This window comes from Taurulus bubalis, assembly GCF_910589615.1.
Source record: "Taurulus bubalis genome assembly, chromosome: 2".
In the NCBI taxonomy this organism is placed as follows: Eukaryota; Metazoa; Chordata; class Actinopteri; order Perciformes; family Cottidae; genus Taurulus; species Taurulus bubalis.
The window spans coordinates 12,515,522-12,541,543 of NC_136590.1; the positions used below are offsets into that span (position 1 = coordinate 12,515,522).

General features: G+C 41.1%; 4 protein-coding genes across 4 annotated transcripts; 2 read left to right on the forward strand and 2 right to left on the reverse strand.

Annotated features, from left to right (window-relative positions):
* Nucleotides 1–403: 403 nt before the first annotated feature.
* pth3r (parathyroid hormone 3 receptor) lies at nt 404–7,025 on the reverse strand (the record flags this gene model as incomplete). Its single annotated transcript, XM_079237707.1, has 13 exons — nt 404–886; nt 989–1,030; nt 1,417–1,558; nt 1,666–1,760; nt 1,857–1,923; nt 2,014–2,074; nt 2,159–2,312; nt 2,630–2,783; nt 2,890–2,984; nt 3,169–3,293; nt 3,481–3,591; nt 4,829–4,934; nt 6,960–7,025. 13 exons carry the CDS (start codon nt 7,023–7,025, stop codon nt 404–406), a joined length of 1,701 nt encoding a protein of 566 aa, XP_079093833.1.
* A 1,786-nt stretch (nt 7,026–8,811) lies between these two features.
* taco1 (translational activator of mitochondrially encoded cytochrome c oxidase I) lies at nt 8,812–11,098 on the forward strand. The gene is made up of 5 exons (XM_079237158.1): nt 8,812–8,936; nt 9,041–9,147; nt 9,489–9,622; nt 10,123–10,285; nt 10,587–11,098. Exons 1-5 carry the CDS (start codon nt 8,894–8,896, stop codon nt 10,794–10,796), a joined length of 657 nt encoding a protein of 218 aa, XP_079093284.1. The 5' UTR covers nt 8,812–8,893; the 3' UTR covers nt 10,797–11,098.
* Nucleotides 11,099–12,715: 1,617 nt separating this feature from the next.
* On the forward strand, nt 12,716–18,111 carry kcnh6b (potassium voltage-gated channel, subfamily H (eag-related), member 6b; the record flags this gene model as incomplete). Its single annotated transcript, XM_079235856.1, has 11 exons — nt 12,716–12,859; nt 13,909–14,334; nt 14,454–14,847; nt 15,258–15,457; nt 15,572–15,824; nt 15,932–16,125; nt 16,522–16,630; nt 16,812–17,063; nt 17,197–17,377; nt 17,575–17,752; nt 17,839–18,111. 11 exons carry the CDS (start codon nt 12,716–12,718, stop codon nt 18,109–18,111), a joined length of 2,604 nt encoding a protein of 867 aa, XP_079091982.1.
* Nucleotides 18,112–18,724: 613 nt separating this feature from the next.
* Nucleotides 18,725–25,380, reverse strand: LOC306750496 (DDB1- and CUL4-associated factor 7-like; the record flags this gene model as incomplete). Its single annotated transcript, XM_079233930.1, has 7 exons — nt 18,725–20,481; nt 22,391–22,508; nt 22,851–23,060; nt 23,210–23,328; nt 23,496–23,607; nt 24,069–24,227; nt 25,243–25,380. 7 exons carry the CDS (start codon nt 25,378–25,380, stop codon nt 20,309–20,311), a joined length of 1,029 nt encoding a protein of 342 aa, XP_079090056.1. The 3' UTR covers nt 18,725–20,308.
* Nucleotides 25,381–26,022: the final 642 nt, after the last annotated feature.

Here is a 26,022-nt window from a genome sequence, read left to right on the forward strand (position 1 = left end):
TCCACCCCACTCACCTCAATCATATTCACTGGCCAGGTTTAGCAAAACAGTAGTCCGCTTTCTTTTCATCTCAATACCAGTGTCTAGACCCGAAATGGGTATTTTATTCTATTTAAGGCTTCATCTTAAAACATATGACGTTACCATGGGGTCTAATCGCTAAACACTCTTCACAGTTCTCATCCGGTTGTGCACAAGAAGTCTCTCCTGACTGCTGATTGCGGCATTTCCGCTTTGTTATAGCTGAGATGCGCAATAGGATACAGGATATATTCACAGTTCTCATCCGGTTGTGCACATACAGACTTGTAAAGATGACCACACTCAGCGGAACAATTCATCCTTGTCATCTGCCTTGAGTCCAGCACCTCAATTATGCTCCTCTGTCTATTCATCAAAACAATCACAACACGGTCTCCAGCTCTTTCAGCGATAAGCAGCTGTCTCGATCTTCTGCTCCAGTTGTTTGGGCTGTAGACGCTCCATGACTTTTGGTATCATGATTTTCCATGCTGGCTCTGACATGCATGGCAAAAGCTCCGAACTCTGTCATCCCTGGTTTCCTTAGACCCAGCTCCTGTCTGGGGCTGGAGGTCTCAGTATCACCAGGCACGTATCCAGGCAGGCTGATTTGTGGGTGGAAAGAGCCGTGGCGTGGCGGCCTGACCCCTGACCCTCCAACGGCAGCAACACCAGAGCCCACGACAGCTCCAGTGAAGGAAAGAGCTCTGGGATTGGCGGCAGACAAGCTGATGCTGTGGGTAGTGGTGAGTGACATCATGCCGCCGTAGTAACAGCTGCCTCCGCTGCTGGTCATCCTGGCTTTCTGTTTGATGTCCAGTGCGAGGCTGCGTCTTAACCATGCCTTCTTTACCTCTGCCTGCACCTGAGAATAAGAAGAGGGAGACAAACAGAAAGTTATGTTTGTTTCTTTTTTTTGTCAGCAAGTCTGAATCTACACTTTACAACTAAGGGATGGCTTCCTTACCTCTCCATTGCAGAAACAGTAGATAAATGCCACAAAAAAACCCTGGAAGCATGAAATTGAGACTTTATTAAAAAGAAGTTCACCACAATTTTGTATTTGATTTAGATATTGAAAATGTCACTAATTGTGTCATTTTCCACAATACGTTTATTTGCTTTCTTGCGGAGATTTTCGAAAAGATTCTGAATACACATGTTTGTTGAAATATGTTACGATCAATTCTGAGAATTTAGCTAAAAGAGAAAACCCATTCAAATTGGTGTTCAGAAAATGTAGCTATGTAGCTATTTGTGTTCAACCCTGAAAAGACATTTTTTTTGTTTTATTTGTATACTCTATTATCTTTCTTAGAAAAGTTAACAATGGTAGCTTAAGTTGACCCTTACATCACATTATTGCTTGCAGAGTTTATAAATGTGTTTTCTGACCTGGGATGAATTGAAGAACATCTCATAGTGCATTTGCACCTGCCACAGCAGCCCGGTGACCTCAGTGTAGGGAAGAGCCATGAACACCATGTAGTGAACTCCAAACAAGGGCATGAGGACTAATGTGGACTTGAGCAGCTTCCTGCAGATTAAGGGCGTAAACATTTATGTAAAACTTGTCAAAGGATGGTAGCATCATTTCAAAGATTCTCATGGAAAATGATAAACTAAGAGGAAAATAAATATTACCGATATTGCTTCCGAGGGTCCAATTTACCAGTGTTGGTTTCCCACAGTTTAGAAGCCAGTACACGTATTATGTTGACGAAGAGGAGGAAATTCACCTGCAGGGCCAGAAGTGTTGAGTAAGGCCAAGTTTATATTCAACCCAAGTGTCAAGTATCCTTTCATCGTATTAACATGTTAATTTAATTTCTTACAACAATGGCGGCCAGAATGGGAACTTGATAGATCCACTTCAGGTTTCCTGCACTGATGTCCCAACATCTGAAAGAAAAGACATGACGAGTTAAAGTAAGCATTTGTGTGACATGTGTCATGTTATTATTAGACAAATACATGCATCACATGACTCACTGTGTGTCTGCCAGCGATGCTCGAGCACTGACCCAAACAGACACAAACACAGATGGAGCACCTGAGATGAGTGGAGAGAAAATTATTTTAAATTCACTGTTAGCTCTATATGTGACAACAGAGTATCTAGCTTGATACAACTCACCCCAACCGATGATGGTGAGGGCCCACAGGTAGTTCTTGTCAGAAAGGAAGGCCATGAAGATGAGGCTATGTAGGTACAACCCCTCCACCAGGATCCAGTAATGATTGGTTGCCAGGAAATAGAGGAAGAGAGTAACAGCAACTTTACAGCCAGCCTGAGGACACAAAGCAGCACACAAGGAAAACATTAAAAGAAAAAAAGTGCTAAAAAGAGTACTAGCTCATGTTTTCTTCTGATTCGAATAGTCAGTTGCCAAGACCAGAAAGCAGCAGCAAGTTAGATGATGTTGCATGACCTGGCATTGCACCCTAATGTGGGCCACCATTACTGTGCTAACAACATACTGTTTTTATGGAAAAGGTTTATGAAAACAATTCAAATAAAACCTTGTATACATGGTATACATGGTATACATGGTATATATATATATATATATATATATATATATATATATAAAACCATAATGTTTACCATATGGGACTTCTGTGCAGTGAACTCAGGCTCAACCTCTCTATCTTCAGACATGGAGTGGAGCACAGCATCCTTTACAAAAATGCTGACTGCTCGACATATGAAGGAGGTGAAGAGGTGAATGTGGATGTAGTTGCGTGTGCAGTGGAGACGCCTGAAAGATTATGGACACATTATTTCAGTTGCATATCACTGGAGATCACAATGAATGCTAATGCTTTTGAGGTGGAGTTATGGCTTGTAATATTTTAGTTTCTCACTTGAAATAGCAGAGGATGGAGACTGCCACAAGTAGCGATGCTAGAGAAATGGAGTAGCCAACAGTGTACATGAGGTGGAGTCTCTCAAACACCTTCTGAAACAAAATAAAAACATAAGAGTGTGCATGTGTGCAGATGCACAAGACTCTGGTCACCGGAAGAAACGCCAGGTCAGCAAGGTGAAAATGAACACAGAGACTAAACAGCTTTATTCTGCTAACATCAGTCTGAACACATCTGTGTGCATATTTGCATCAAGACAAACACACTCATGCGTACCTCCTCCTGGCTCCTGTGGTTGGAAGTCAAGTATGTGGTGCACTCGGTGTAGTTAGCCCAAGTGCGGTTGATACTGGGCACCTGCTCCCAGCTCCCTGACGCGTCACACTGGCGATAGGCTTGCCCTTAATGCAGGTCACATGCACATCATTAGCACAACAGTCTGTGATACAATAGTGTAGTTTCTAATTCACGCACTGTTTTTTTTTTAAAACCCATATTTGTATTCCAAGAAAGCCTCAATAAGACTATAGGCTTAGCGCATACATCAGAAAAAATATTGATTATTTATGCATGTTAGGGTCTCTTCACCTCTGTGATTGAAGTCGTAGATGTACTCTGGACAGAGCACTGACACCAGCTGCCCCGCTCTGCTCCGTGGCCAGCAGATGATCCCATCCCACTCTGGGATACAGTCACCTTCTTCATGGAAAACAGCTGTTAGCTACAGTTTGAGCTTTCTTACAGAAGTATATGCCCTCTGTATGCATTGCACAAGCCCAGTTGTTGGCTTTTCTCATTGGAAAGACACATGGCTAGCTGTTAAAATTAGAAATGCCAATTAGTTTAAATGTATATTGCATTAAAACATCTTTTTATTATTTCCCCCTATTAAAGGTGCAAGGGGCACACGTGAATTGTGACGCTCCAGTAAGCTCATCACTGGTTGAAGACGTTTTTAAATAATTTACTTAAAACGTACCCTTTTCAAATGGTCATATTATCATATCATATAAAAGGTTGGATTTTACTGACATATTAATGTAGAAGCAACTTTTCAATGTTATTACTGGTCAATGTGGAAATAAATTGAACCACTTTAGATGCCGCTTTGTGTCTGTAATAATACCAACATGTCTCATAAACTCATAGATGTTTTCAATGACAATTTTACATATATAATCTTGTGTGTTCATACATTATTATATTATATAGTATTTTATGTGATACCTGTGGACGGGAATGTCATTGTAGAACTGCATTTCAGTGGGCTCTCTTATACCTCACCAGTCTTCAGACTGAGGCTCCATCTTATATAATTATTCTCCAAATAGATCAGTGAAGCAATTTATTATCAGCTTCTACGTCATCATGTGAATACAAATTGCCCTGCTATTGTCTGCACCATAAATTCAACACTGTAATCGCAGAGATACTGCTGAGCAGGATATTGGATGGGCGTTATATCTGATCCGGAAAAAATAATTGATGTAATAAATATGGTTTTCTGACCTCGTGTTTCTATACTAACAGTGATGTGCTCGCTAAAGGACCTTACTTCCATATTTTTTATATTTTGAAAGGGGAAAGACAACTCTTTTACTCAGGTGGCAAATTCTGCATATTCTCAATGTTTTCTTTTTACCGGAAGTGAAAATATAAATGTGATTTTATAGATGGATCATGTATTAATAAATGCAATTAAAAGAAACTGACACAATGGAACCAATTAGGTACTGGACATTTTACAAATACACATTTCATACAGTTTTATTCAGTTTATTGTACACTTTTAGAGGTTAGCTGACATTTTCCTAACAGACAATAATTTACATGATTAGGACACACACTGTGACCTTTGACAGTGACAGGATAAGCAAAACCGAGCACGGGTGTCCCTACTATTAATGAATAATATGACCAAGAGCTGCACACAAACCTTTAACCAAGGACATATGTGCCTGGATGTTCCTCTCACACTTGGCGTGAGCACCAATCAGAACATAGATCTGCTCATCTCGGGTGATGACATCATCAGAGTCTATCTGTAGAGGGCAGATAAGAGAGAGATGGCAAATTATTAAAACAAGATTGTGAGAGACGCAGTTTAGTGTTGTGGAATACCATGCAACTTCTCGTACTGCATATGGCTTGAAATATACAGTTAATTTACAAAAGTGCTACTTGAAATGAATCTAAAACACAGAAACTTGCACGATGGTAAATGTATCAATTCTTTGATTGGGTTGTTCAGCATTTGCAGCATCTGCTCATCTGAGCATCTGTACCATTCTGGCATTTAATTATCTTTTAATGTACCAAAAGTTTCCTTTTAAAAGTCTCTCGGAAGTCTTTTTCTACCTTGGGCGATCTGTCAACCACAAACCCTCCCAAGGATCTGATGTGCTGCCTCCAGGTGTTATGAAATAGTTGTGTGAGGGTGTGGTATGTCATGATCCCTCGCCAACCCTCTTTTTATTTCCAGCGGCGCGGCTGCCGCTCGCCACATGGGAACCTTGTCCTCAGCACACATGCTGGTGAGAGCTGGTCTACACAGGCAGCTTTGTGTTCCCGGGTACCTTTCACATCAGAGCAGCAAAACTAGCTACGAGACAACTCACACCAGAAGTGTTTGACCGGCAAGAAGAGGAGAGTAAGAGAGGCGATTAGGCTGAAAGATACAAATAGAGAGAAACAAGCAACTGGGCAAAAGTGTGTGAAGGGGTAGTAAAAATAATATATGATAATATATCACTGAGAACCTTTACCCTTGATACTTTAGGCACTAAAACGTCTGTACTTACTAAATGTGGGTGTTTTAATTGTGATATTAAGTTATTGTTGCCTATATATTGGACCTATTACCTGAAGATCTGACTACTTTGTCCACCACTGCTTCTCTCAGCCTTTAAGACAAGATAAAGAAAACATTTCCCTCTTGTTAAACAGACTAATGCCCAACTGGAACAGTTTATGTGGACGGATATGTGATAACTAACATTCTTGGCATAATCCATTAAAATAAACCACCAATGAAAACAATGTTTCCAGTATTGTAGCACTCAGAATGCTGAACAGTCATCATTCCCTATAGGGATTTGTTTTGGGAGGGGAAGCCAAAGTCAATACAGACATATTGAGCAGCTCTAACCACTAGTTGTTGTGGACTGTGACACACTCTGGCTTTGCTTCAAAGTGATTTTCGGGATGACTGAAGTTGTAAGTCTGCCTGGGGTCGACACTCAGGACCGACCCGAGAAAGACAAAGAGATTGGGCTCAGAATCTACGGTGGTCAGTGCGTGCGTGTGTGTGTGTGTGTGTGTGTGTGTGTGTGTGTGTGTGTGTGTGTGTGTGTGTGTGTTTTGTTTGCAAGTTTGCAAAATATCCTACTAGCTGTTATGTTGTTAATGATTAGTCCTTGCTGTTGTTTTAAAGAAGGGTTTGTGCTGCAAAAAAAACCAACGTATTATTAATATCACCTGACACCTGAAAATGTAGAACCGCATATCTATCTATGGTCAGTCTTGTTGGTCAATGGCTGGCACATTTCCCCGTAGCATGATAATGATCTATGTCCAAAATTCAAACGTTCACAGATACTTTACATTTTCTACATTTGGGCTCAAAGTGCAGCAGTATGGGGGCATTATGTCTGACTCAGTGTATAGTGTTATAGCATTATAGTGTAAAATATGATGCTACTGTTAAAAGCTTAAATTTAGAACATTAAAAAAAGTTTACACTGGACTAAGAGACTGAGAATTGACTTACTACTGTGTTCATATACTTTAAATTAGTGATTTCCTCATGATTATAAGAAGATATTTTTTTCTATAATTATTCCAATCAAATAAGATCCATGAGGAAATGTTTGCACAAATTATAAACCGTAAAAACAAATTGTTGCTAATCTTCATGTTTGGCTTGATGACATTTAAAAGTGTGTTTGCCCTCAGAACGTTGCAAATTTTTGTAGATAATCAAAAAATATATATATGTTGAATTCAATCAAAGAAGTAATCAATAACTCAATCACTCAAAGCACACAGGATAAGTATAGTACACTTACCAGTGCAGTCACTAGTATGACACTGTGGAAAAGAGCCAATGCACCAGTTCTCTGTGCAGACAGCATTACGTCTTTTCAACTGTCGACTCAAACAGGACGTTTAATCACCATCAGATCATCTTATCCTCCTCGGGTTGAATTGAAGGAACTTGTATCCCAAAGTTAAGGACTGTTCTTCTCTGGTGTCCCATCGATGCTCATGGTGTTTTTCTCCCTGCAGGTTGTAGTTATGTTTGTTTCATCGGTTCATTTTAGGATCTTCTTGAGCTTTGGGGTCTTTTGACATCCAGAAATGATCTTTTAAAAATGTCTCCTCTCTCAAGGGGCTCAGTGGACCTCACTAATCAGGTGTGAGACAGACCATAGAAGTCAGTCTGTATTGTGAGACGAGAGGGGGAGCACTGGACGAAATCTCCTCCTTGTACAGTTCTTTGGACTGTTGTCTATCAGAGACTGTTGGCCTTGATTGGCTGTGGCTTCATCTCTGTTAACCCTTTGTGCTCCTCTGCTGTGGTCATCCGTCTGTGAATCTGTTCGCCTGTCTGTTGCTGTCTTTTTGCTCTTATCTCCTTCCAGCAAAAGTAGCTCAGTTACCATGCAATGGTCATATTCTTCAGACATTCAGTACAAACAGTATGTTCATGTTGTTTAAATCCTGTACAACAGACTGGCTCATAGGACTATTATTATTATGTTCCATCATCATAAATAGAAGCGGTATGATTTAATAAACTTCGGTCCCGAGAGCAACATTTCTTCTCCAGTTCCCACGCTGGTATATTTTAGAGGACCCTGATTAAGACCAGACTCCCACTGCCTAACTGTACCAGTTAGATGGAAGCTTTAATCTCTGGTGCTAAACCCCCTGACACTATAGCAGATATAATGAATATACATTGTATGGGAAAAATTACAAATGTTTTGGCTTGAGTTGCTGTTTTTTTTAGGATCAGTTGTTGAACATGTGATCTGATAATCTGCAGTGTTTTCCAATCTCAACCAGAAACACCCAGGAGTCCTCATATTTTAGATAACCATGGTTCAGGATTTATTACATATTTTTCTACTATGGACACTATGGCAGGATAAAATGTTCAAGTAATTTTAAATATGACAAAGACAAGACAAACAACAACACAATAATATAAAAACACACAGTTTAATAATAACCCCTCTATAATAATGACAACAATTGTAATATTGCTGTTGTCCATGAATCTCTGCATATATATATATATATATATATATATATATATATATATATATATATATATATATATATATATATATATATATATATATATATATATGCAGAGATCCACGCCTTTACAGTGCTCCAGATTGTTATTGTTGTAAGCACAACGACAATAAATATTATATTCTATTATGTTTTCATCACCATATATAGAGTTGCTTTATGTGACTTTTATTTTGAAGGGCCCATTTCCGACGTCGCAACCCGGAAGTACCGGTTTCAAAACAAGGACAGCAGCGGCTGTACGTTTGATAACTTCAGGCTGTTTCATTTCTTTATCGAAATGAAAATGACTGGTTTCTCAAGTTAAAGGCCTCCACTGCAGACGGAAGCTCACAGTTTGGCTGTTGAAAATAGCCGTTTGCTCCACATGTACAGCAGGTTACTGTAACATTGTGCTCGTTGACACTCCGGTGTGTGTGTGTGTGTGAAGGGCATGGCGGGGGCGGCGCTCCTGAGGGCTCTCCGGACCCTGCGCCCCCGGACACGGGACGCGACCGTAGGCAGGTTCCCGGCTCCGGGGGAGTGCGTCCCGACGCCGGCCCCATGCGTGTTTCACCCGCCGTGGAGGACCTCTCCTGTCAGGACGCTGCAGCTGTGCTCCGCCTTATGTGCGGGACACAACAAGTGGTCAAAGGTGAAACACATTAAGGGACCGAAAGATGAGGCGAGGGGCAGGATGTTCATGAAGTTTGGTATGATGATAAAGATAGCTGTGAAAGGTGAGATTAAACAGCTGGCTGATAGACAAGACACCCATTTCACTATACAGTTGGAGTGTTTTCTTGTCAACTAAATCTGATTTCAATGTTGGTTTCATCTGCAGAAGGTGGCTCCAACCCAGACCTGAATATAAACTTAGCCCAACTACTGGAGCAGTGCAGAAGCAAGAACATGCCTAAAGCAGCCGTAGAGGCTGTAATCAAGAGTGCGGTAGGTTGACAACACACTGGCACATAAAAACGTTGTGAAAATGAATGAAAAAAACAATGTGTCAACCGAAGTCTGAGTGAGACATGTGGACACTACAAGACATGTGAGCAGTTTAAATGGTGGTGTAGATTCTCCAAGTCTCTGAAAATCTATTGGAGGGATGACAACTATTCCCTTCAAAAAGAAAGAAAAAAGATCCCCCATTTGTTACCTGTCTGAACACGGAGAAGGTACATAGATCACCATATGACTTTACCTGTATTACATTTAATAGTAATGGTATAGTGCTGGTATAATACACTGCCAGAAAGTCATTCATGTCTTTTGTCTTGGTTCGACAGGAAAAAGCTAAACCATTGTCCCAGCATATGTTTGAAGCTCGGGGGCCCGGTGGGTGTCTGCTGCTCATCGAGGTCCTGACTGACAACAACACACGGAGTCACCAGGATATCAAACGCCTGCTTAACAAGAACAGGTCAGGATTGGCCTCCTGTGATCTTACTCCGCTGTGACTCTATAGCTGAAACACTCAAACGCAGATATTTCATGGACTCTCTCACCACACCACTGATGGTTAATCTACAGTGTTAACCTGATCTGCTCGACATTGAAGATCAACACACAGTTTAGAGATATAGGACAATACAAGGGAAGAATGCAGTAATTACACACAATGCATGGTAGTCATGGTGCAATGATAATGGAGGCTGGTGTGCAAATAGCACTGGCCACTAGATGTCCCTGTACAAACATACTTGTCTTGTCTAAGAAGCTGCTGGCACAGATGCAAACAATTTATGGAAATCCGCAGAAAGGATAACTAAAATACAGCAGATATTTAACAAAAAAAGAAAGCTTATACAAATAAAATCCTGTATATGGTTTTATTAAGGTATTTAAACAGAGATGATTACATGGTATATATTTTTTTATTTATTTTTACTGTATGTTGTCTCACACACTACTCACCCACAGAGCGATGCTGTCAGACGGAGCCCGCCACAACTTCAACAGGAGAGGAGTTGTTTTTGTGCCAGGACAGAACGTCTCGACCGAGAGAGCTCTGGAGCTGGCCATCGAGGCGGGAGCCGAAGATGTCCAAGAGGCCGAGGATGAGGAGGAGCGGCCCCTCCTGCAGGTCAGACATGAAGAGACAAGGAGAGCAGTACAAACATATGAGGGAATGTGTACTGTATGCCAAACATTATTAATTTTCTCTGTTTTACATCATTTTGAATCGATCTTGAGTTTTGGACTGCCATTGGACAAAACAGCCATGTAGTCATAACCTTGGATATTGAAATTATTACAGACATTTTTCCCTATTTTCTCACGTTATAGACTAAGAGATTAATGAAGAACGGCTTTAATTAGAATGGAAATAATAAGTTGTCGCCTTACACGGTTTAATAGTTTGATCTGTTTCTCTCTCTCCTCAGTTTATCTGTGACATGGCAGAAGTGTGGAAGGTGCGGGCCTCGTTGGAAGAGCTGGGAATGCAGATTGCGTCTGCTGGGTTGGAGTATGTTCCCCGCGCCCTCTCGTCTCTGGACCAGGACGAGCTGGATGCTGCTTCAACGCTAATAGAAGCCCTCAATGACTGTCCAGAGGTAGTTCGAGTCTGGGACAACATCCGGGCGGACACTTGAGCACGCCTCCTGGGCACCTGGTGGACACTAAATATCTCTCATGTGGCATATTTGATTTCACAGATAAAGGATACATGTACTACTTGTCAACACCTACTGCTTTTCATTATCGGCATGAGCATACAAGTGTATTGGCCATTTCAATACTTGTAAGTGAAATGTAATTGTGGTCCTGACGACGTTCAAATCGAAAGTGATATTTCATGCATATTTTCTATCATGAGCGATCGATTTTCATTTGAAGTTTACAAGATTGCTTCTTCAGAGTCATTCATCGAATCCTAGATAAATTAAAATATTCTATCAAAGTGTAATTTCATTGTTTATATATTAACAAAGATCAATTTAAAAACATTGTCATTTAGAGATTCCATAAAAAAACAGAATAATAATTTGTTTAATGACCTTTAAAAAAAGTATTAAAATGACATCTACCCCTCCTTGATCATAATCCAGAATCTATCAATATGATGGGTTTTTTTAATTTCTAAAAATTTACTTTTGAAGAAGGTGTCTCCTACTTCACTGAAAAGTCCATTCCTACTGTGCTCTGGAGGAATTAAGTTTTCACATTGTTCATACACATCTAAATATTGGATTTAAAGTGAACACATTACATTTTCCAGCCTCTGAAGATACAAACAAATACTGTACATTCTGCAAAGTGAAGCGCAAATATCCCAGGGCAGTAACACAAACACAATCGCTATACTGTATGTGTATACTGTACATACCGTACATACATACAGATGACTGAAGGTTACAACTGAAGGACATTTTAAGCCAATGCTATCACAGGTCATTTCCCCTTCATATTACTGTAGTGTCAACAATATTCAGTCAATAAGCTCCCACATTAACTGTTTGCACGCAACATATAGAGCGGGCACTATACATTTAGCCTGCTGTTTTTTTTTTTTTTTTTTAAACTAGTGTCATGTATGTCACAGTCTGAACTATATGTTAGACCTACACCACCAAACTAAACACTATACAAGAACACTGAAATTATCATTTAATCTAAACAGGGAAGTCCAGTGTGAAGGTTCTGAGCCCATTTGCTCTGTCTGTCAATACTCGTCATGGATTTTCCTGCTGATTCCTCTCAGCTATAGCATGGCATTGATCAATTTTCTGTGTTGGCAAATGTTGTGCGACAACATGCAAGCTGCAGGCCAGTCCTCCGCCGTGCGCCTCAGTGGAGGGTTCAACATCGACGTCTGAATGAAAGAAGTGCATTTGTTTTACCTAAATATGAAGCATGAAAGAGACGAGTGAAGGTTTTGAAAACAGTTGTCCAAAAAGTGTCTCTAAGGGTGGATATTTGAGTCATGGCGGTCTAGTGACTTCTACCAAGAAGAATCTGACATTCTGGTTTCAAATCAGGTAGGTCGTGTTTTTTACTTTCAAAGAAACTTGATTTCATTTGACCAACGAGTGAGAGCAGAGAGATGTTTCTACAATTTGTAACTGCTAACTTCCCTCTGCAACACTGAGTGAGTCAAGTATTGAGACGATCCAGTATTTGAGGGCAGAGTATTTTTGGGAGGGGCACAGCTACATGGGCATTCTGGGAAATCAGCAGAGAGGAATATGCGAGGGGGGTTACAGAATATTAAACGTCACTGAGTGGTTTTTTTCTACTCGTATTGAGATTTTCCAAGGCAAATTTGGAATAGAAAATCTTGTATCAATAAAGTTGAAGGAATCCACAGTATAAATCCAGTACAGCAAATCTATATCATGATACAATGTATGTAGTTAATCTTGTTATTGAATACTATAAATGTAGTTATAGTATTAGTAGGCCAATGTTGTTCAAGAATAATAGGATGAAAACGTTTTTATTTAAAAGATCTCTTTGGACTGAATATTTTTTTAAGTGTGTTTTCCGATCCCCTGCAGACCAGCAGAGCTCTATGTCGGACTCAGATCTTATGAAGAGAGGGGGACCAGCCAGCAGGGGCCCTGAATGCTGCTCACCTCCAGCTCACAGGATGGAGCTGCTCAGCCCCTCCAAGGTGAAGGACCGCTCTCAGAACGTCAAAGAGAAGGTCACACAGGTACGGGGCCTGAGAACCTCACATGGGCTGACAGCCAGGAAGTCCTATTGAAGAGTTCCAAATTAATCAACTTAACAATTGACCACCAAATTTCAAACGCCCCACGATGCATTCCCTGCTTGCCAGCGTCATTAATCCCATGTTGAGGCTCCCAGAACATTGCCACGATGGAAAACTGACGTTATTAACCCACTAGTGGAAAAATCAGTAGATGTTTGGTCGCTGGGTGTTTTTCTTCTGGGCGTGAAAAGCAAAGTTACATTGAGCCACAGTTCAATTCAGAGCTACTGTAGTTACTGCTGGAGCCCTGGGGCTCAGCATTCTGCATCACTGCTTCTGTGGGATGTGATGGATACGAAACAACTGCGAGTGTTTGCAACAACCGGTGACCTTGCTGCTCGGGGTCACTTGTTGATTCCTGTTAGTTTACGTATGTGTCCATCTATATACAGTATACATCTTGCTATTTATCTATACAACTCGTAGATGGAGCGGTCTGTCTGCGAGGTCAGTGACATCGTCAGGGCTGCAAATGTTAATTTGAAATTGGGTTACAGAGAACACGAGGACTGTGGCAGCGCATGAACTCAGTTGTGTGATTGTGACGTCCAACTCATCATTACAGCCCTCCAGCTCACCAGCATTTGGCACTCAGTTAGCTCTTGCGTGGCTGATTACAGCACACTATTGCTTTTGCTCTTTAACTAGCTGAACATAATTATACTACATGGATGTCATCTTTACTCAAGTCTCGCCACTGTTGAGAGTCACCAATGACAAGATGGCCAAGGACTTGTTGGACCTACAAGGTCGCAAAACCAGGGCATGCAGCCTCCAACGAGAATTTGGTCAAAATATTACATCTTCTAGAAAGGTCTGTAGTCAGTTTAGAGAATGTACTTGTTTTTCCTTTCATGCAAAAATTGAGAAGAATGCTGTTTTATGATTAGTTAATTTAATAGTATTCATTTGCAAATGCAATAAAATGACACTTTAAATTATGTTTATATATGAGAATAATTGCATACTGACGGATTGTTTTTGTTTAGGTACTTTCTTTGGAGTCTGATGTACTGCCTGAACACAAACTGCAGGTGCCAGAGACAACATGGTGGATCTTGCTTCACTACAGCCCCTTCAAGGCCTTTTGGGACTGGATTATTCTCCTTCTGGTCCTCTACACGGCTGTTTTCACTCCTTACTCAGCTACCTTCCTCCTGGATGAACACGGGGATTTACGCCAAAGGGGCTGTGGCTACACCTGCAACCCTCTGAATGTGGCGGACCTTTTGGTGGACGTGCTGTTTATTGTGGATATAGTCATCAACCTTCGCACAACGTACGTGGACCAACACGACGAGGTGGTCACACAGCCGAGCCAGATAGCCAAGCACTATATCAAAGGCTGGTTCCCTATTGATCTGTTCGCAGCGATCCCTTTTGACCTTATCATTTTCGGATCAGGCTCTGACGAGGTAAGAACTCTGCCTAAAGTGTCTAAACTTCTTCTTTGAGTTCTCCGAAGCTACTGTAAATTGAATGGCCATTTCCCTGCTTAACACCCTCTATTCTCTGTTGTTATTGGACACCAAAGATGGCAACCTTAACAAGTTTGCTGAAAACAGCTCGGCTGCTGCGATTGGTCCGCGTGGCAAGGAAGCTGGACCGGTATTCAGAATATGGGGCCGCTGTCCTGTTCTTGCTGATGTGCACCTTTGTGCTCATCGCCCATTGGCTCGCCTGCATTTGGTACGCTATTGGCTTCGTGGAGAGGCCGTACACAGAGACCGGCTGGCTGGATAACCTGGCTGAACAACTGGGCAAGTCATACAACGACAGTGACTCCAGCTCCGGTCCATCAGTCAAAGACAAGTATGTAACGGCTCTTTACTTCACCTTGAGCAGTTTGACGAGCGTGGGGTTCGGTAACGTCTCTCCAAACACCAACTCAGAGAAGATCTTCTCCATCTGCGTCATGGTCATTGGCTGTGAGTTGAATAACGCTGTTAAGGAACGCATGAAAATTAGAGGGGTGGGTCTGAACCCTTTACAACTTTCTACATTTTTGGGGCTCTTCCCCCAAAACTGGGTCTACATTTTTGGGGATTTCTCAAAATAATGTAACAGTATTGGTACAACTGGGTTCACTAATCATAACTTAAGTATAAGTATTCATCTTAAGATTTCATCCTAATATGTTAATTGATTTATTATTTTTTTACATTAATCTGCAATGAAAAACTGAAGTAAAATGTAAACCTGTGGTTAGAAAAAACAAAACAAACTCTTCCCCTTTTATCCCTAATATTTTTTGTACAGTCCCTTATTATATATAACCTATTTTCATAACCCCTTTTTAGCATTTCTCTCTCTGTCCTCATTGCTTCTTCTGTCTCAGCTCTCATGTATGCCAGCATATTTGGGAACGTGTCCGCCATCATCCAGCGGCTGTACTCTGGTACAACCCGCTACCACACCCAGATGCTGCGAGTGAAAGAGTTCATCCGATTCCACCAAATCCCCGGTTGCCTTCGCCAAAGGCTGGAGGAGTACTTCCAGCATGCCTGGTCCTACACAAATGGCATCGACATGAATGGTGTAAGTAAAAAGTGACATGAGCGATTGTAATATGAAAAGTCTCACTGTAACCTTTAACTGCTGTAGAGGTGGTTTAGTATTGTTCAGTTGATGGTCTTTTCTTCACTCATTCAGGTGCTAAAGGGATTTCCAGACTCTTTGCAGGCAGACATCTGTTTACACTTGAACAGGTCTCTTATGGAGAACTGTAAGGCTTTCCATGGAGGCAGTCAAGCCTGTCTGCGCGCTTTGGGTATGAGGTTCAAGACAGTCCACGCTCCTCCAGGAGATACTCTGATCCACTATGGAGACATCCTGGACTCTCTCTTCTTCATCTCACGTGGTTCCATCCAGGTCATCAAGGATGATGTGGTGGTCGCCTTATTAGGTACCTAGCCAAAGACAATTTTACCCACAAAAATTTGTGTCTCAAAAATGCTCCAAAAACATCATCTAACTATAATATTAGTATTTATAATATGCATGGTCTTGCAGAAAAGAATGACATCTTTGGAGAGCCGATCCACTTGTACGATGAGCCGGGGAAGTCCAATTCAGACGTGCTCTCCATCACCTACTGTGACCTGCACCGCGTCCAGAGGGACGACCTGCTGGAGGTCCTTGATATGTACCCCGGCTTTGCAGATAAATTCTGGAGGAACTTGGAGATAACTTTTGACCTGAGAGATGTATGTTAGCAGTAGATTAAGATGTTTTTTTCCCACAAGACACAAAACTGTTGACCATTTCTCATTAGCATTAGTAAAAAATGTTGGACTACTTCTGCTAGTGGCATGACACACATGTTCAAAGGAGACTCAATTATTTGCTTCAATGCCAATACAGAGACTTGAATGGAACTACTTCTAGTTGAGCTAAAACACCTCCACACCCTGCCCTGGTAGGCTATAGATTCATCTTTGTTGGGTGTAATTCCCCATCTCTGTATCTATTCCTTTCTTTTGTCATCTTGCAAAAATACATTTTGAACAAGAATTAGGGCTAACTAATTCAAATTGGGATTGCTGTTGTAAGCCTGTAAAGCCAAAGGAATTGTGTACCGTTTTTCTTTCTGTGTACGTCAGGCTGATCAAGTACCACCAATAATAACAACTGATGACTCTGGAGATGACTGTGGGTACCGGCAAAAGCCAAGACACAAAATCCACTCCCTAGACTGCCGAATCAGGCCAGGTAAGATTTGTTACAAGGCTCTGGTTGGTAATCAGTGTGATAGGCCTCTAAAATCATCAAACTCCCTGTCTAACCTTACAAAAGAATTTAAAAAATTGATAGGATTTGATTGATAACTTAAACTGGTGTGGAAATATTGCAGAAGGTATCAAAGAGTAATTGAATCCTTTCATGTGAACAGATGGAATCGATCACGAAGACTCGTACCCCCTCCGTCATCGTCACTCACCTCCTCAGACCCACTGGGATGACCGCTGTAGCTGTGGATCCCCGTGCTCCCAGTCTAGTGAAGAGCTGGCTAAACCGCTTGGCCCCAGTGCCAAAGAGGAGCTTTACCCCCCAGAAGAGGCCAGACGGGACTATTCCCCCTCTGTAGTGCAGCTGCTCCCCCAAAGTGACCCCTCAGTGGGGAGGGAAGCAGTGTTGGACCAAGGTAGATGGCTGCTAATTGAAGTCTGTCCTGGATAAGAAATACAGGGAGTTTTTTTTTTAAGTTTTAAACATGCTATAGTTAACGACAGCTGTTGATGGTCACTTTGATAAAATCTTTTTTTTTTCTTCCTCAGCTTCATCTTTGAATGTGCCGGGAATGTATCAATACTGGCCAGAACGTCAGTCACAACAGTTTTCCACTCGTGCCTGGCGATCTTCATCTGTCCGCAACTCATACCACCCACCGCCGTTCACAGAAGAGCGGCCCAGTGAGCTTGAGTCTCGGCTTGAGGTTTTACATTCACAGCTCAACAGGTGAAGTCAATGATGCTCTCAGCTGGTTTCTACATATTGGGAGGTAGTGTGTGGTAGAATAGGAAATTAGAGTGATGATTAGGTCACTGGTCACTTTTAAATCGCAGGGCCTCTTTCTATTCCATTGGCTGGAAAGAAGATTCTTGGATATTGTTACTTCCCTTAATAACCATTTGCATTGTCTCTTAATTGCTCAGACTGGAGACTCGCATGACAGCCGACATCAACGTTATTCTCCAGCTTCTTCAGAGGCAGATCGTACCTCCTGCTTACAGCACTGTATCGTCTAGTACCCTCCCAACTGACTCACCTGGCCTGTATGGGACTGGGACCCCAGTGCTGCACAGCATGTACCCCATACAGATGGACACCCAGGTAGAGAATAATACAACTACTATTTGTTTCTAGGATTTTGCCATACAGACATACAAATAAAAAAGTATGTGATTTCTTCACTCCAGAGCTCTGCTCAGGCTGACCTTCAATTCACCGAGCGGTCCCAGGAGTCATTGTCCAGCGGGATCCATGTGACTGTGGCGTCAGACGACACCATGTTCATGACCGCCACCCCTGAAACTGAGACTCCCCGGCCGTCGGTCAGATCCTCCCTCATGGAGAGCCCCAGGCTGTGCTGCAGCCTCCGCTCCCCCTCGCTGCCGGGGAACCTGGACATCAGCCCAGGACTTGCTGAGATCCAGAAGCACCTCTCAGACCCCGTGCTGTCTGTCATCTGAAAACCTTCAGTTTTAGGGGCAACCATTGTGACATAAAAGTAGTGATACACTGCTACTTATAGAAGTCTGGAAGGAACCGTGAGACTAGTCATCACACATTTGGACTGCAAGTAAACTGACTAAAAACCAGATCAAGGGTGTCCATTTCATAGTGTTGATGCTTGATTACACCAAGTGGTGATTGCAACACAATTCTTTCTAACGCACAGCATGTGCGCGATAAAGAGAGCACACATTTTCTTAACATCTTGTCCAGTTTAATTTATGCCGCTTCAGTAAATTTTGTGCATGCCATCATGCAGTTACTTCCTGGAGTCTCCACTGCTAAGCTAAAATAAGCTAAGCTAACCAACTGCTGGGTGAGACACACAAGAGTGATATCTCTCTCTTCCCATCTAATTCTCAGCGGAAAAGCAAATATGAATTTCGCACATTTCAAACTGTTCCTTTAAGAAAATCTAAACACAATTTCTGAAATGATATTTGTACTTTAACAAAAGCGCTTTATATAATACACATTGCAGAGGGTGTTTCTCTGGTGCATATACTATATGGAGTGGCGGCCCTTTTTCTGAATTACCGCACACATATTTCTGTCATTTCTTTCCCGCGCTTTTTATTTCATTACTGGCCGACATAGGTGCTGCTACATTGGATCTGTTCCGGACCCGATTTGTGAAAATGAATCATGAACAAGGTTTTTTTTCTGACTTTATGTTTAGCAAATAATCACACATCATGACCCCGTACTGACACACCTACAGCAAGTAAGAAATAACTCCTGTTCACCCCCACTGCTTCCCATTCCATCCCAATATCACAACAGAAATTAATATCACAACAGGACTCACAGCATTCGTTATACAATGACAGTTTTCTAGGCTGTTTGAAAACTAATTTGTAAGTTTCTCTAAATTGTAGAGATTGTGTATTATGTACTTCAGGCAGTGTTGTCTCAGTATTAAACAGTAACAGGAAGAAAACACTTTTTCATTTCAATCGGTTCCAACTGTAAATAATTGTCTGGATATAAAACTGTAGAATGGTTTAAACTGGGAGGGACTGTTTATGTAAAAGAAAGAAGAAAAAAATGGTGATATGAATAAAATAATTAACTTTAAAAATTACCAACAGAAGTCTGTATTATGGTCAAAGGTAGGATTGGTAATCTTTTCAAAAACATTTTTGATATTGTTGAAATTCTCATTAAATTCTGACAGAAAAAAGAAGAAACACCCCCGTATCTGTGGCTTTAGCAGGACTGTAATAAGTCCGTTAAATCCTTTAATTCGCCCCAATGTAATGGACGGCTGTCCGCTTGCGTATATTCGGCCCGTGCACTGAGCACATCACCTCCCATGAGCTGCTAGCTAAACAGCTGTGAGTTAGTAACAATAGCCATGTTCGTTATTTACATTCATTACATGTTTACATACATAATTATAATTCTGGGAGGGAGGCCTGAAGGGACGGGCTGTCAGTGTTACAGAGACTTTCTTGCTAGAATTGACAGCTTTATGGTCTAGTTCTGCCAGAGATGGCAATACTGGACTAGGTTTTTCTGCTGGACCATTGTTGTGATCTATAATAATCTTGCTAGTTTTTCAAGACTACCAACCCTAGTTTTATTACCTATAAATTGTTGCACAAATAATTCATGTATCACAACAGATCACAAATGATATTCAGTTGAATAGAAAAAACAATTGAATATATGAACATTTAAAACCACATTAACCACATTCAATCCACTTTTAAATGTGGCTAAACTACATGTTTGCTTCATAAAAATGAATGGTTGAGGATGTTGTAATGGGTAAACCTACAAACACAATGCACCATAATAGCGTATAAAAACATGAAACTGACTAGACTTCGAGTCTGAGAGACAACAAACTGAAAGCTGGAGGGATATTGAACCTCGGTTCACATCTGTACAACAGTTTCTTGATACTTGGTTACCATTTTTGTTTTGGCGCTCCTTTGAGTTTTCTGATACAGGATGTCTTGATTTTGGATCACAAAGTCGAGCGCCGACTCTCGTTCTCACTCAGTTGAAAAAAGCTTTACACACATAATCTGTATCAACATGAACCAAATACGAGCATGAACTGAATATTGCTCCGTCCTTCTTAAACCGCTTGTTAATTCAATTGACAATGTTTTTGAGTTGCCTCATTATTTTCCGGACTGAAGCTCAGACTCTGAGGATTTCCAGGCAGTTGTTGTAGCAGATAGCGATCCAGTCGGGCTGGGTGGTGGCCCACTGGACGTTATTGATCTCTCCCTCAGCTGTGTAGGCCAGTATAGGGTCCTCGATGGCCCGCGGCATCTGCTGGATGTCCCAGATTAGAGCCTGGTGGTCCTCCGCTAGAAAGACAGAAGGGGAGGAGGTTTGATTAGACTTGATTTATCTTATTTTAACAAGAAAATATTGTCACTTAACACTACATGTCACCGTCCTGAATCTGGTAAAGAACCGTTTTCATTTCCACAACGAAATCATGTATTCAGTTGCGCGTGTGAGATTGTGAACGCCAATTTCTGTCTGTCGACCGTTAATCTCAGATACTACCAGACCCATCAGCCAAGTTTTGTTGTGCTAAATTATATTCCTTTCACACTTTCAGTGATTCACACTTTTTTCCCCATGTATTTTATTGACATCTTCCATTTCTATTGTCTTAAAACTTTAAATCAGAAGGTGTACGGTTGTATTTTTCTGTCAATAAGGACAATAGGTGTAAGAATATGTCCTTGTCAGAAAGAGAGGAGCACAATATGCTCCACCTAGGTTGCAAAATGTAGGTACATATTCAGTGCCTTTTTATTGGTCATTGTAGTCGCGTTTTGAAGCGAATTAACACAACATTTACATGAAGCGCAAATAAACACTTCAGGTCACAGTTACCCCTGTGAGATGCAGCTGAGATGCTAGACTGCATGGAGTTTGTATTAATTCAATCATTACAGAAATAGGTACACCTGTTGGGAATCTGAACTCTGTTCGTTGAGTGGACTCTCCGAGTTCATAATTTTTTATTTATTTAGCAGGACACAAAAACATCAAAGCAAGATCAGGGGAAACACGTAACAAAGACAAAACATCAGTGTGTATTGTACTACAGGATCAATGCAATGTGCAAACTGTTGAGTGAATTAAAATTGTAATTACATTTTTACACAGTATAATGCATGTAACTGTATGCAGAGGACATAAAGAGATGGAAACAGATGATCTCTGTGTTGACAGTAGATCATCGGTTTAGTAAAATAGTTTAAAAAAACATATGCAAATATGAAAATGAATATTTGATTGGGGGGGGGGGGGGGGGGGGGGAGCACCGTCTGCCTGCCGACTACTGACTGCATGCAAAATGGGAATCACACAATGGAACTTTTATTAATTAAAAATAATATGTATTGTCAGGTCAAGCTGAAGAAGAAATAATTCAACAACCATCATAATGAGGGCAGAGAACATGGGTTGCGGGTTACGTCATGTAAACCATCCAGCACCTTATTTAGGCTTTTGTCTTGAATTGAGGAGGTATTGCAGAGATAACTCGACTTAACCAAGCAGCCGTTCCTCGTCTATTGCGGGCTTTCAAAGTGAGCGACTGTATACCCCTCCGCTCATCCCTCCCGTTCCAGTAACTTGAGACACTGAAGGCAAAACCGTGGTAATGCCATGGTATCTTTCAGGACCATCTACTTTAGGAGCAACTAAATTCGGATGGTGCCTGGCGTTACCATGATTTACCGCGGTGGCTCACATTAACGCAGTTTCACAATCGTGTCAGAGAACTACAGTGGCCTTCAAGTAATGTAAAAACATTAAAAGGCCCTCTTTAGAGCCAATAACTGCTCCCTATGTAGATATGAAGGACTCATTCTAAAAAGGTAAATAAAACATTTTATCGATCATGAAGATTCTTAGTTTTAGGTCATTATACATTAATTAAAAACAGGTATGAACATTATAATCTATTTCTGCCAATAGATCCTTCTAAATCCTACACACTGACCCTTTAACTAAAGAAAAAAAATGACCTTCTTCACACAGTACTTAAAGCCTCTTAATTGCAGTATCAACAGGCGCCTTTCTCCAACTTGTGTATTTATTGACACTGAGCTTTGTTGACCTCTCCTGTGAAGAGAAGACCGGCTCCCTCTTGTGCTCTTTGTCAGTCATTGCAATGAGGTTGCAAACTTGTTCTCCTCTCATTTTGCTATTGTGTGAATATTGCAAACTGTGTGTTCAGTAAAAACTACATACCTGCTGTACAGATGTGACAGGAGGAGTGCGGTGCCCAGGCGATTCCATTGACACAGGCCCTGTGGTTGTTGAGTCTGGCCACCGGAGTACAGGGCACACGCACATCTAAGATCACCACCTGAGAAAAAGAAGAAATTATTGGAGAGACATTAACTGGCAGCAAATAACATTGGACAAAGATTCATCTTCATGCCCAGTTTCAGAATACTTATTTTATCATTCTAAATCAAGCATAAAACAAACAAATACATTTAAAAAAGCTTGGTATGTCTCAAACTAATTTGGGAGTTTTTTATATACGCTTTGAACATGTAGAGTGATTGCTTAAAAAAAGATTAAGTGTTTTACTTAGACTAAGAAAAAGATAATGTAAAAAATTATGTTTCTCATGACTTAAAATACCCTAATATTGTCACTTTTCAGGATTGTAGCACGTCTTCACAAAGGGAGCAGCACTAACCTCCATGCTGTCCATCGCCATGGTGACCAGGTAGTTTGGGTCTTGCTTGTTCCAGCAGAGCCGGAGCAGTGGGTGGTGCTGGGGGTCTTCATAGATGATGGTGCTGTGTTCAAGGTGACGGAGGTCAAACATGCGGACCGAGCCGTCTGCTCCCACTGATGCAAACATATCCCTGCCGCCTCCCGCTCGGCTGAAGGAGATGTCATACACCTGCAATACAACTAGATGGTGAGTTCTGATCCGCTTAGTGAAGAGCACGTTAGATGGAAGATGGGACGGCTACCCCATGATTATGTTTAAGTTCCACTTCATTTAACACAATACATTAAGGGTTTGATCCATCATATCATAACATTTACCTCTTTGTCATGGGCAATGAGCTGTGTCTTGACATGACCAGACACCAAGTTGACCCTACCCAGCACCTGTCCAGTCTCCAACCCCCAGATCGTACAGGTAGTGTCAATACTGGAAGTACCTGAATAGAACACATATGTACACAAACATAATGTCACCCCCCTTTTTCAAATAATGACTTCATATTAGTGAAGCTCATATTTCTTTGTAGTTTTCTATGAGGGATTTGCCCAAAAAATAACGAAGTTGATAATGTTACCCAGAGGTAACCCTGCACTGAGTTTTTACCTAACAAGTTTGGGTCCACCTCGTTCCAGTCAAAGGATGTGAGTGGTGCGCAAAAGTCTGAGTTCTTGTTATTGTTGAGCAGGCACTCCAGTCGGGTTTCTGTTTCGCCCACCTGTTAGGAGAAACACAGTTTATTCTGTATATTTGTTGACTTCAGTTAGTTCATACACAACAGTTTTCTTTACAGATTCCAAAACCAAGGAAGCAAAACTATTGCTTACTTTCGAGGGCTTCACTATAGACTTCATAAGCGGTCATAACGTTGTACATTTATTGTAGTTTCAGACAATATTCCCCAAAAATGAAAAATAATAAATCAGTGTAATAAACAGAGTATCTGTATCCTAGAATGTTTGTCCATAAACTTAAACGACAAGGAAGAACAAAACAACACTGTTTGGGTTTTATGCTGTGACATTTGAGAGCTGTAGTTATAAGCTGGACTCTTGCACCACAGTGTGGATAAACAGTATACAGTATATCATGCCTAGTGGTGACTATCTTATAAGGGCTCTGTAATATTGTTCTCTGACTACAGGAGGTCATAGGTTCAGGTCAGACGGGTCTTCTTACCCTCCAGATTCTCAGGTAGTCTCCACTAGTGGCCAGCAGGTCAGGGTACGCCCCTTTGCTGTCTGGAATCCACATGACCTTGGTGGTGGGGTAGGGGTGGTCGAAAGTGTTTCGACACACAAACTCTGAGTTCTCCTCCTCCAGACCAACAATCTGGACCTGTAAATAAACAACAACTAACCTTTAGTGAGTCAGTATAGCGTTACTGACACACAGTCAGGGCTGTGAAAGGAGGTGATGACTCCAGGGATCCAATAAATCAGTTAGAGATAGGTTATATTAACCCCCACCTAATATTCAACCTGAACATTTTCATTATCGTGTCATATTTTCCAGTCCTTTGTAATACCCCATTCCTGCATTCCTGTAATATCCCATTTCTGCTTGTGCTGATAGCAACTTAGTCAACTAATAAATGTATGTTAATCATGTCCTGTCAAAAGAAAAACAGACATGAACATTGTAATAACTAATTGACTAATTAAATACTCTGCAAAAAGTCAGAAGTTAGTAGTCATACATAAAACTGAACACATTAAGACATCATCTTGGGAATGGTTGTGAATTTGTTAAACACATTTGTCAGATGCAGACAGTTTAACAGCACTGCTTAATTATTCTGGGTCCTAAATTATAATAGTTAGTTAAGAAGTTCTATACACACACTATAAAAGCGTGACGTTATAATAAAACAGTTTGCACCAATTGCATTAATACAAGATTAAATCAAATAAAAGAGCAAATTCAGAAAATAAGACATTTGAAGTGATAGTAAGTAAATCATTATTTCTAATTAATTTATCAAACCACTAACCTGTTTTAAAATGTCTGCAACTCACTTCCCCCATTGCATTGCAATGGAAAATGTATTTACATTCATGTTGCAACCTCAAATGAGGGCAAACTGCTCACAAAAGACTGCATGAACGCAGTTTGATAATACTGTCATGCATACTAGTTTAATAGTCCCTTTTAAGCAGTATTATTACAGGAATCATTTTCATAACATCGTTTGACAGGGGGCCTGGGAGGAGGGTGTGCATTTTTACTGCAAATAAACATTATACTTCTCATTAACACAGTATCTAGGTTATATCTCTTTGGATCAGTTATACTTAAGGTTTAAGCACAAGAGTGTCGCCATCACTGGTCATGTGGGACGAGATCAATGTACCTTGTTATTGTACTCCTCCACAAAGCTGCCGAGCGCGAGGCGGAACCGTTTGTCCGGTCGGACGCTCCAGTTCATGGCGTAAACTGTCCATGGCGCCTCGTATTTGTAGATTTCTTTACGTTTACCGTGTAGCGACATCTTCAATGCGTCTATAAATAACGTCTATTGGAGAAATTACCAGCAGGAAAACGGGACCCCGAGTGCGTCGCTACCACCACATATGCTAGCTTATTTTTACAAATGGACGTTCGCTAGTTAGCTAACTTATTGTCTTTGCTAACTGTGATTTCTACCGTAGTGAGCTCGCTTTGTTGGTTGAGTCCGTGTAATCGGGATGCTTTCTCAGCGGTTAAAACTTCACGGTCAAAAAAAGATCTGTGAAATGTATCAAATTAACCGCACACAGCTGCTCAAAGATGTTCGTGGCATGGCAGCAATGGCGGCGACAGGAGGACAAAAATAATGCGCCGCTGAGAGTCATTGAGGATGCTGGTGCTGCCTTCAAGAGGTGGTTCGAATATCGTACAACAAAGTACTAACGGTCCAGAAAGTAGATCTTGGGAAAAATATAAGTTTGATACTTGACTTCGTGAGAGGTGTATGTGACAGTCGGTAGATAAGTAATGTTGTAGTGTGTTGGATCTGTTTCTGCCCACAACTTGAATATCAACGAGTTCTATATTTACATACAACTTCATAGATTTAGAGTGTACGACAAGCACTGAATGCAACATTAAAGGGGCTGACTGGCTGTGCTTTCAGCAAAGAAGAAACTACCCT

Bases quoted from the DNA above. Each gene is read 5' to 3' on its own strand.
- taco1 (XM_079237158.1), top strand. From the start codon at position 8,894: ATGTTCATGAAGTTTGGTATGATGATAAAGATAGCTGTGAAAG. The intron at 9,148-9,488 runs GTAGGTTGACAA...TTGGTTCGACAG, and splicing joins AGGCTGTAATCAAGAGTGCG to GAAAAAGCTAAACCATTGTC. The intron at 10,286-10,586 runs GTCAGACATGAA...CTCTCTCCTCAG, and splicing joins AGGAGCGGCCCCTCCTGCAG to TTTATCTGTGACATGGCAGA.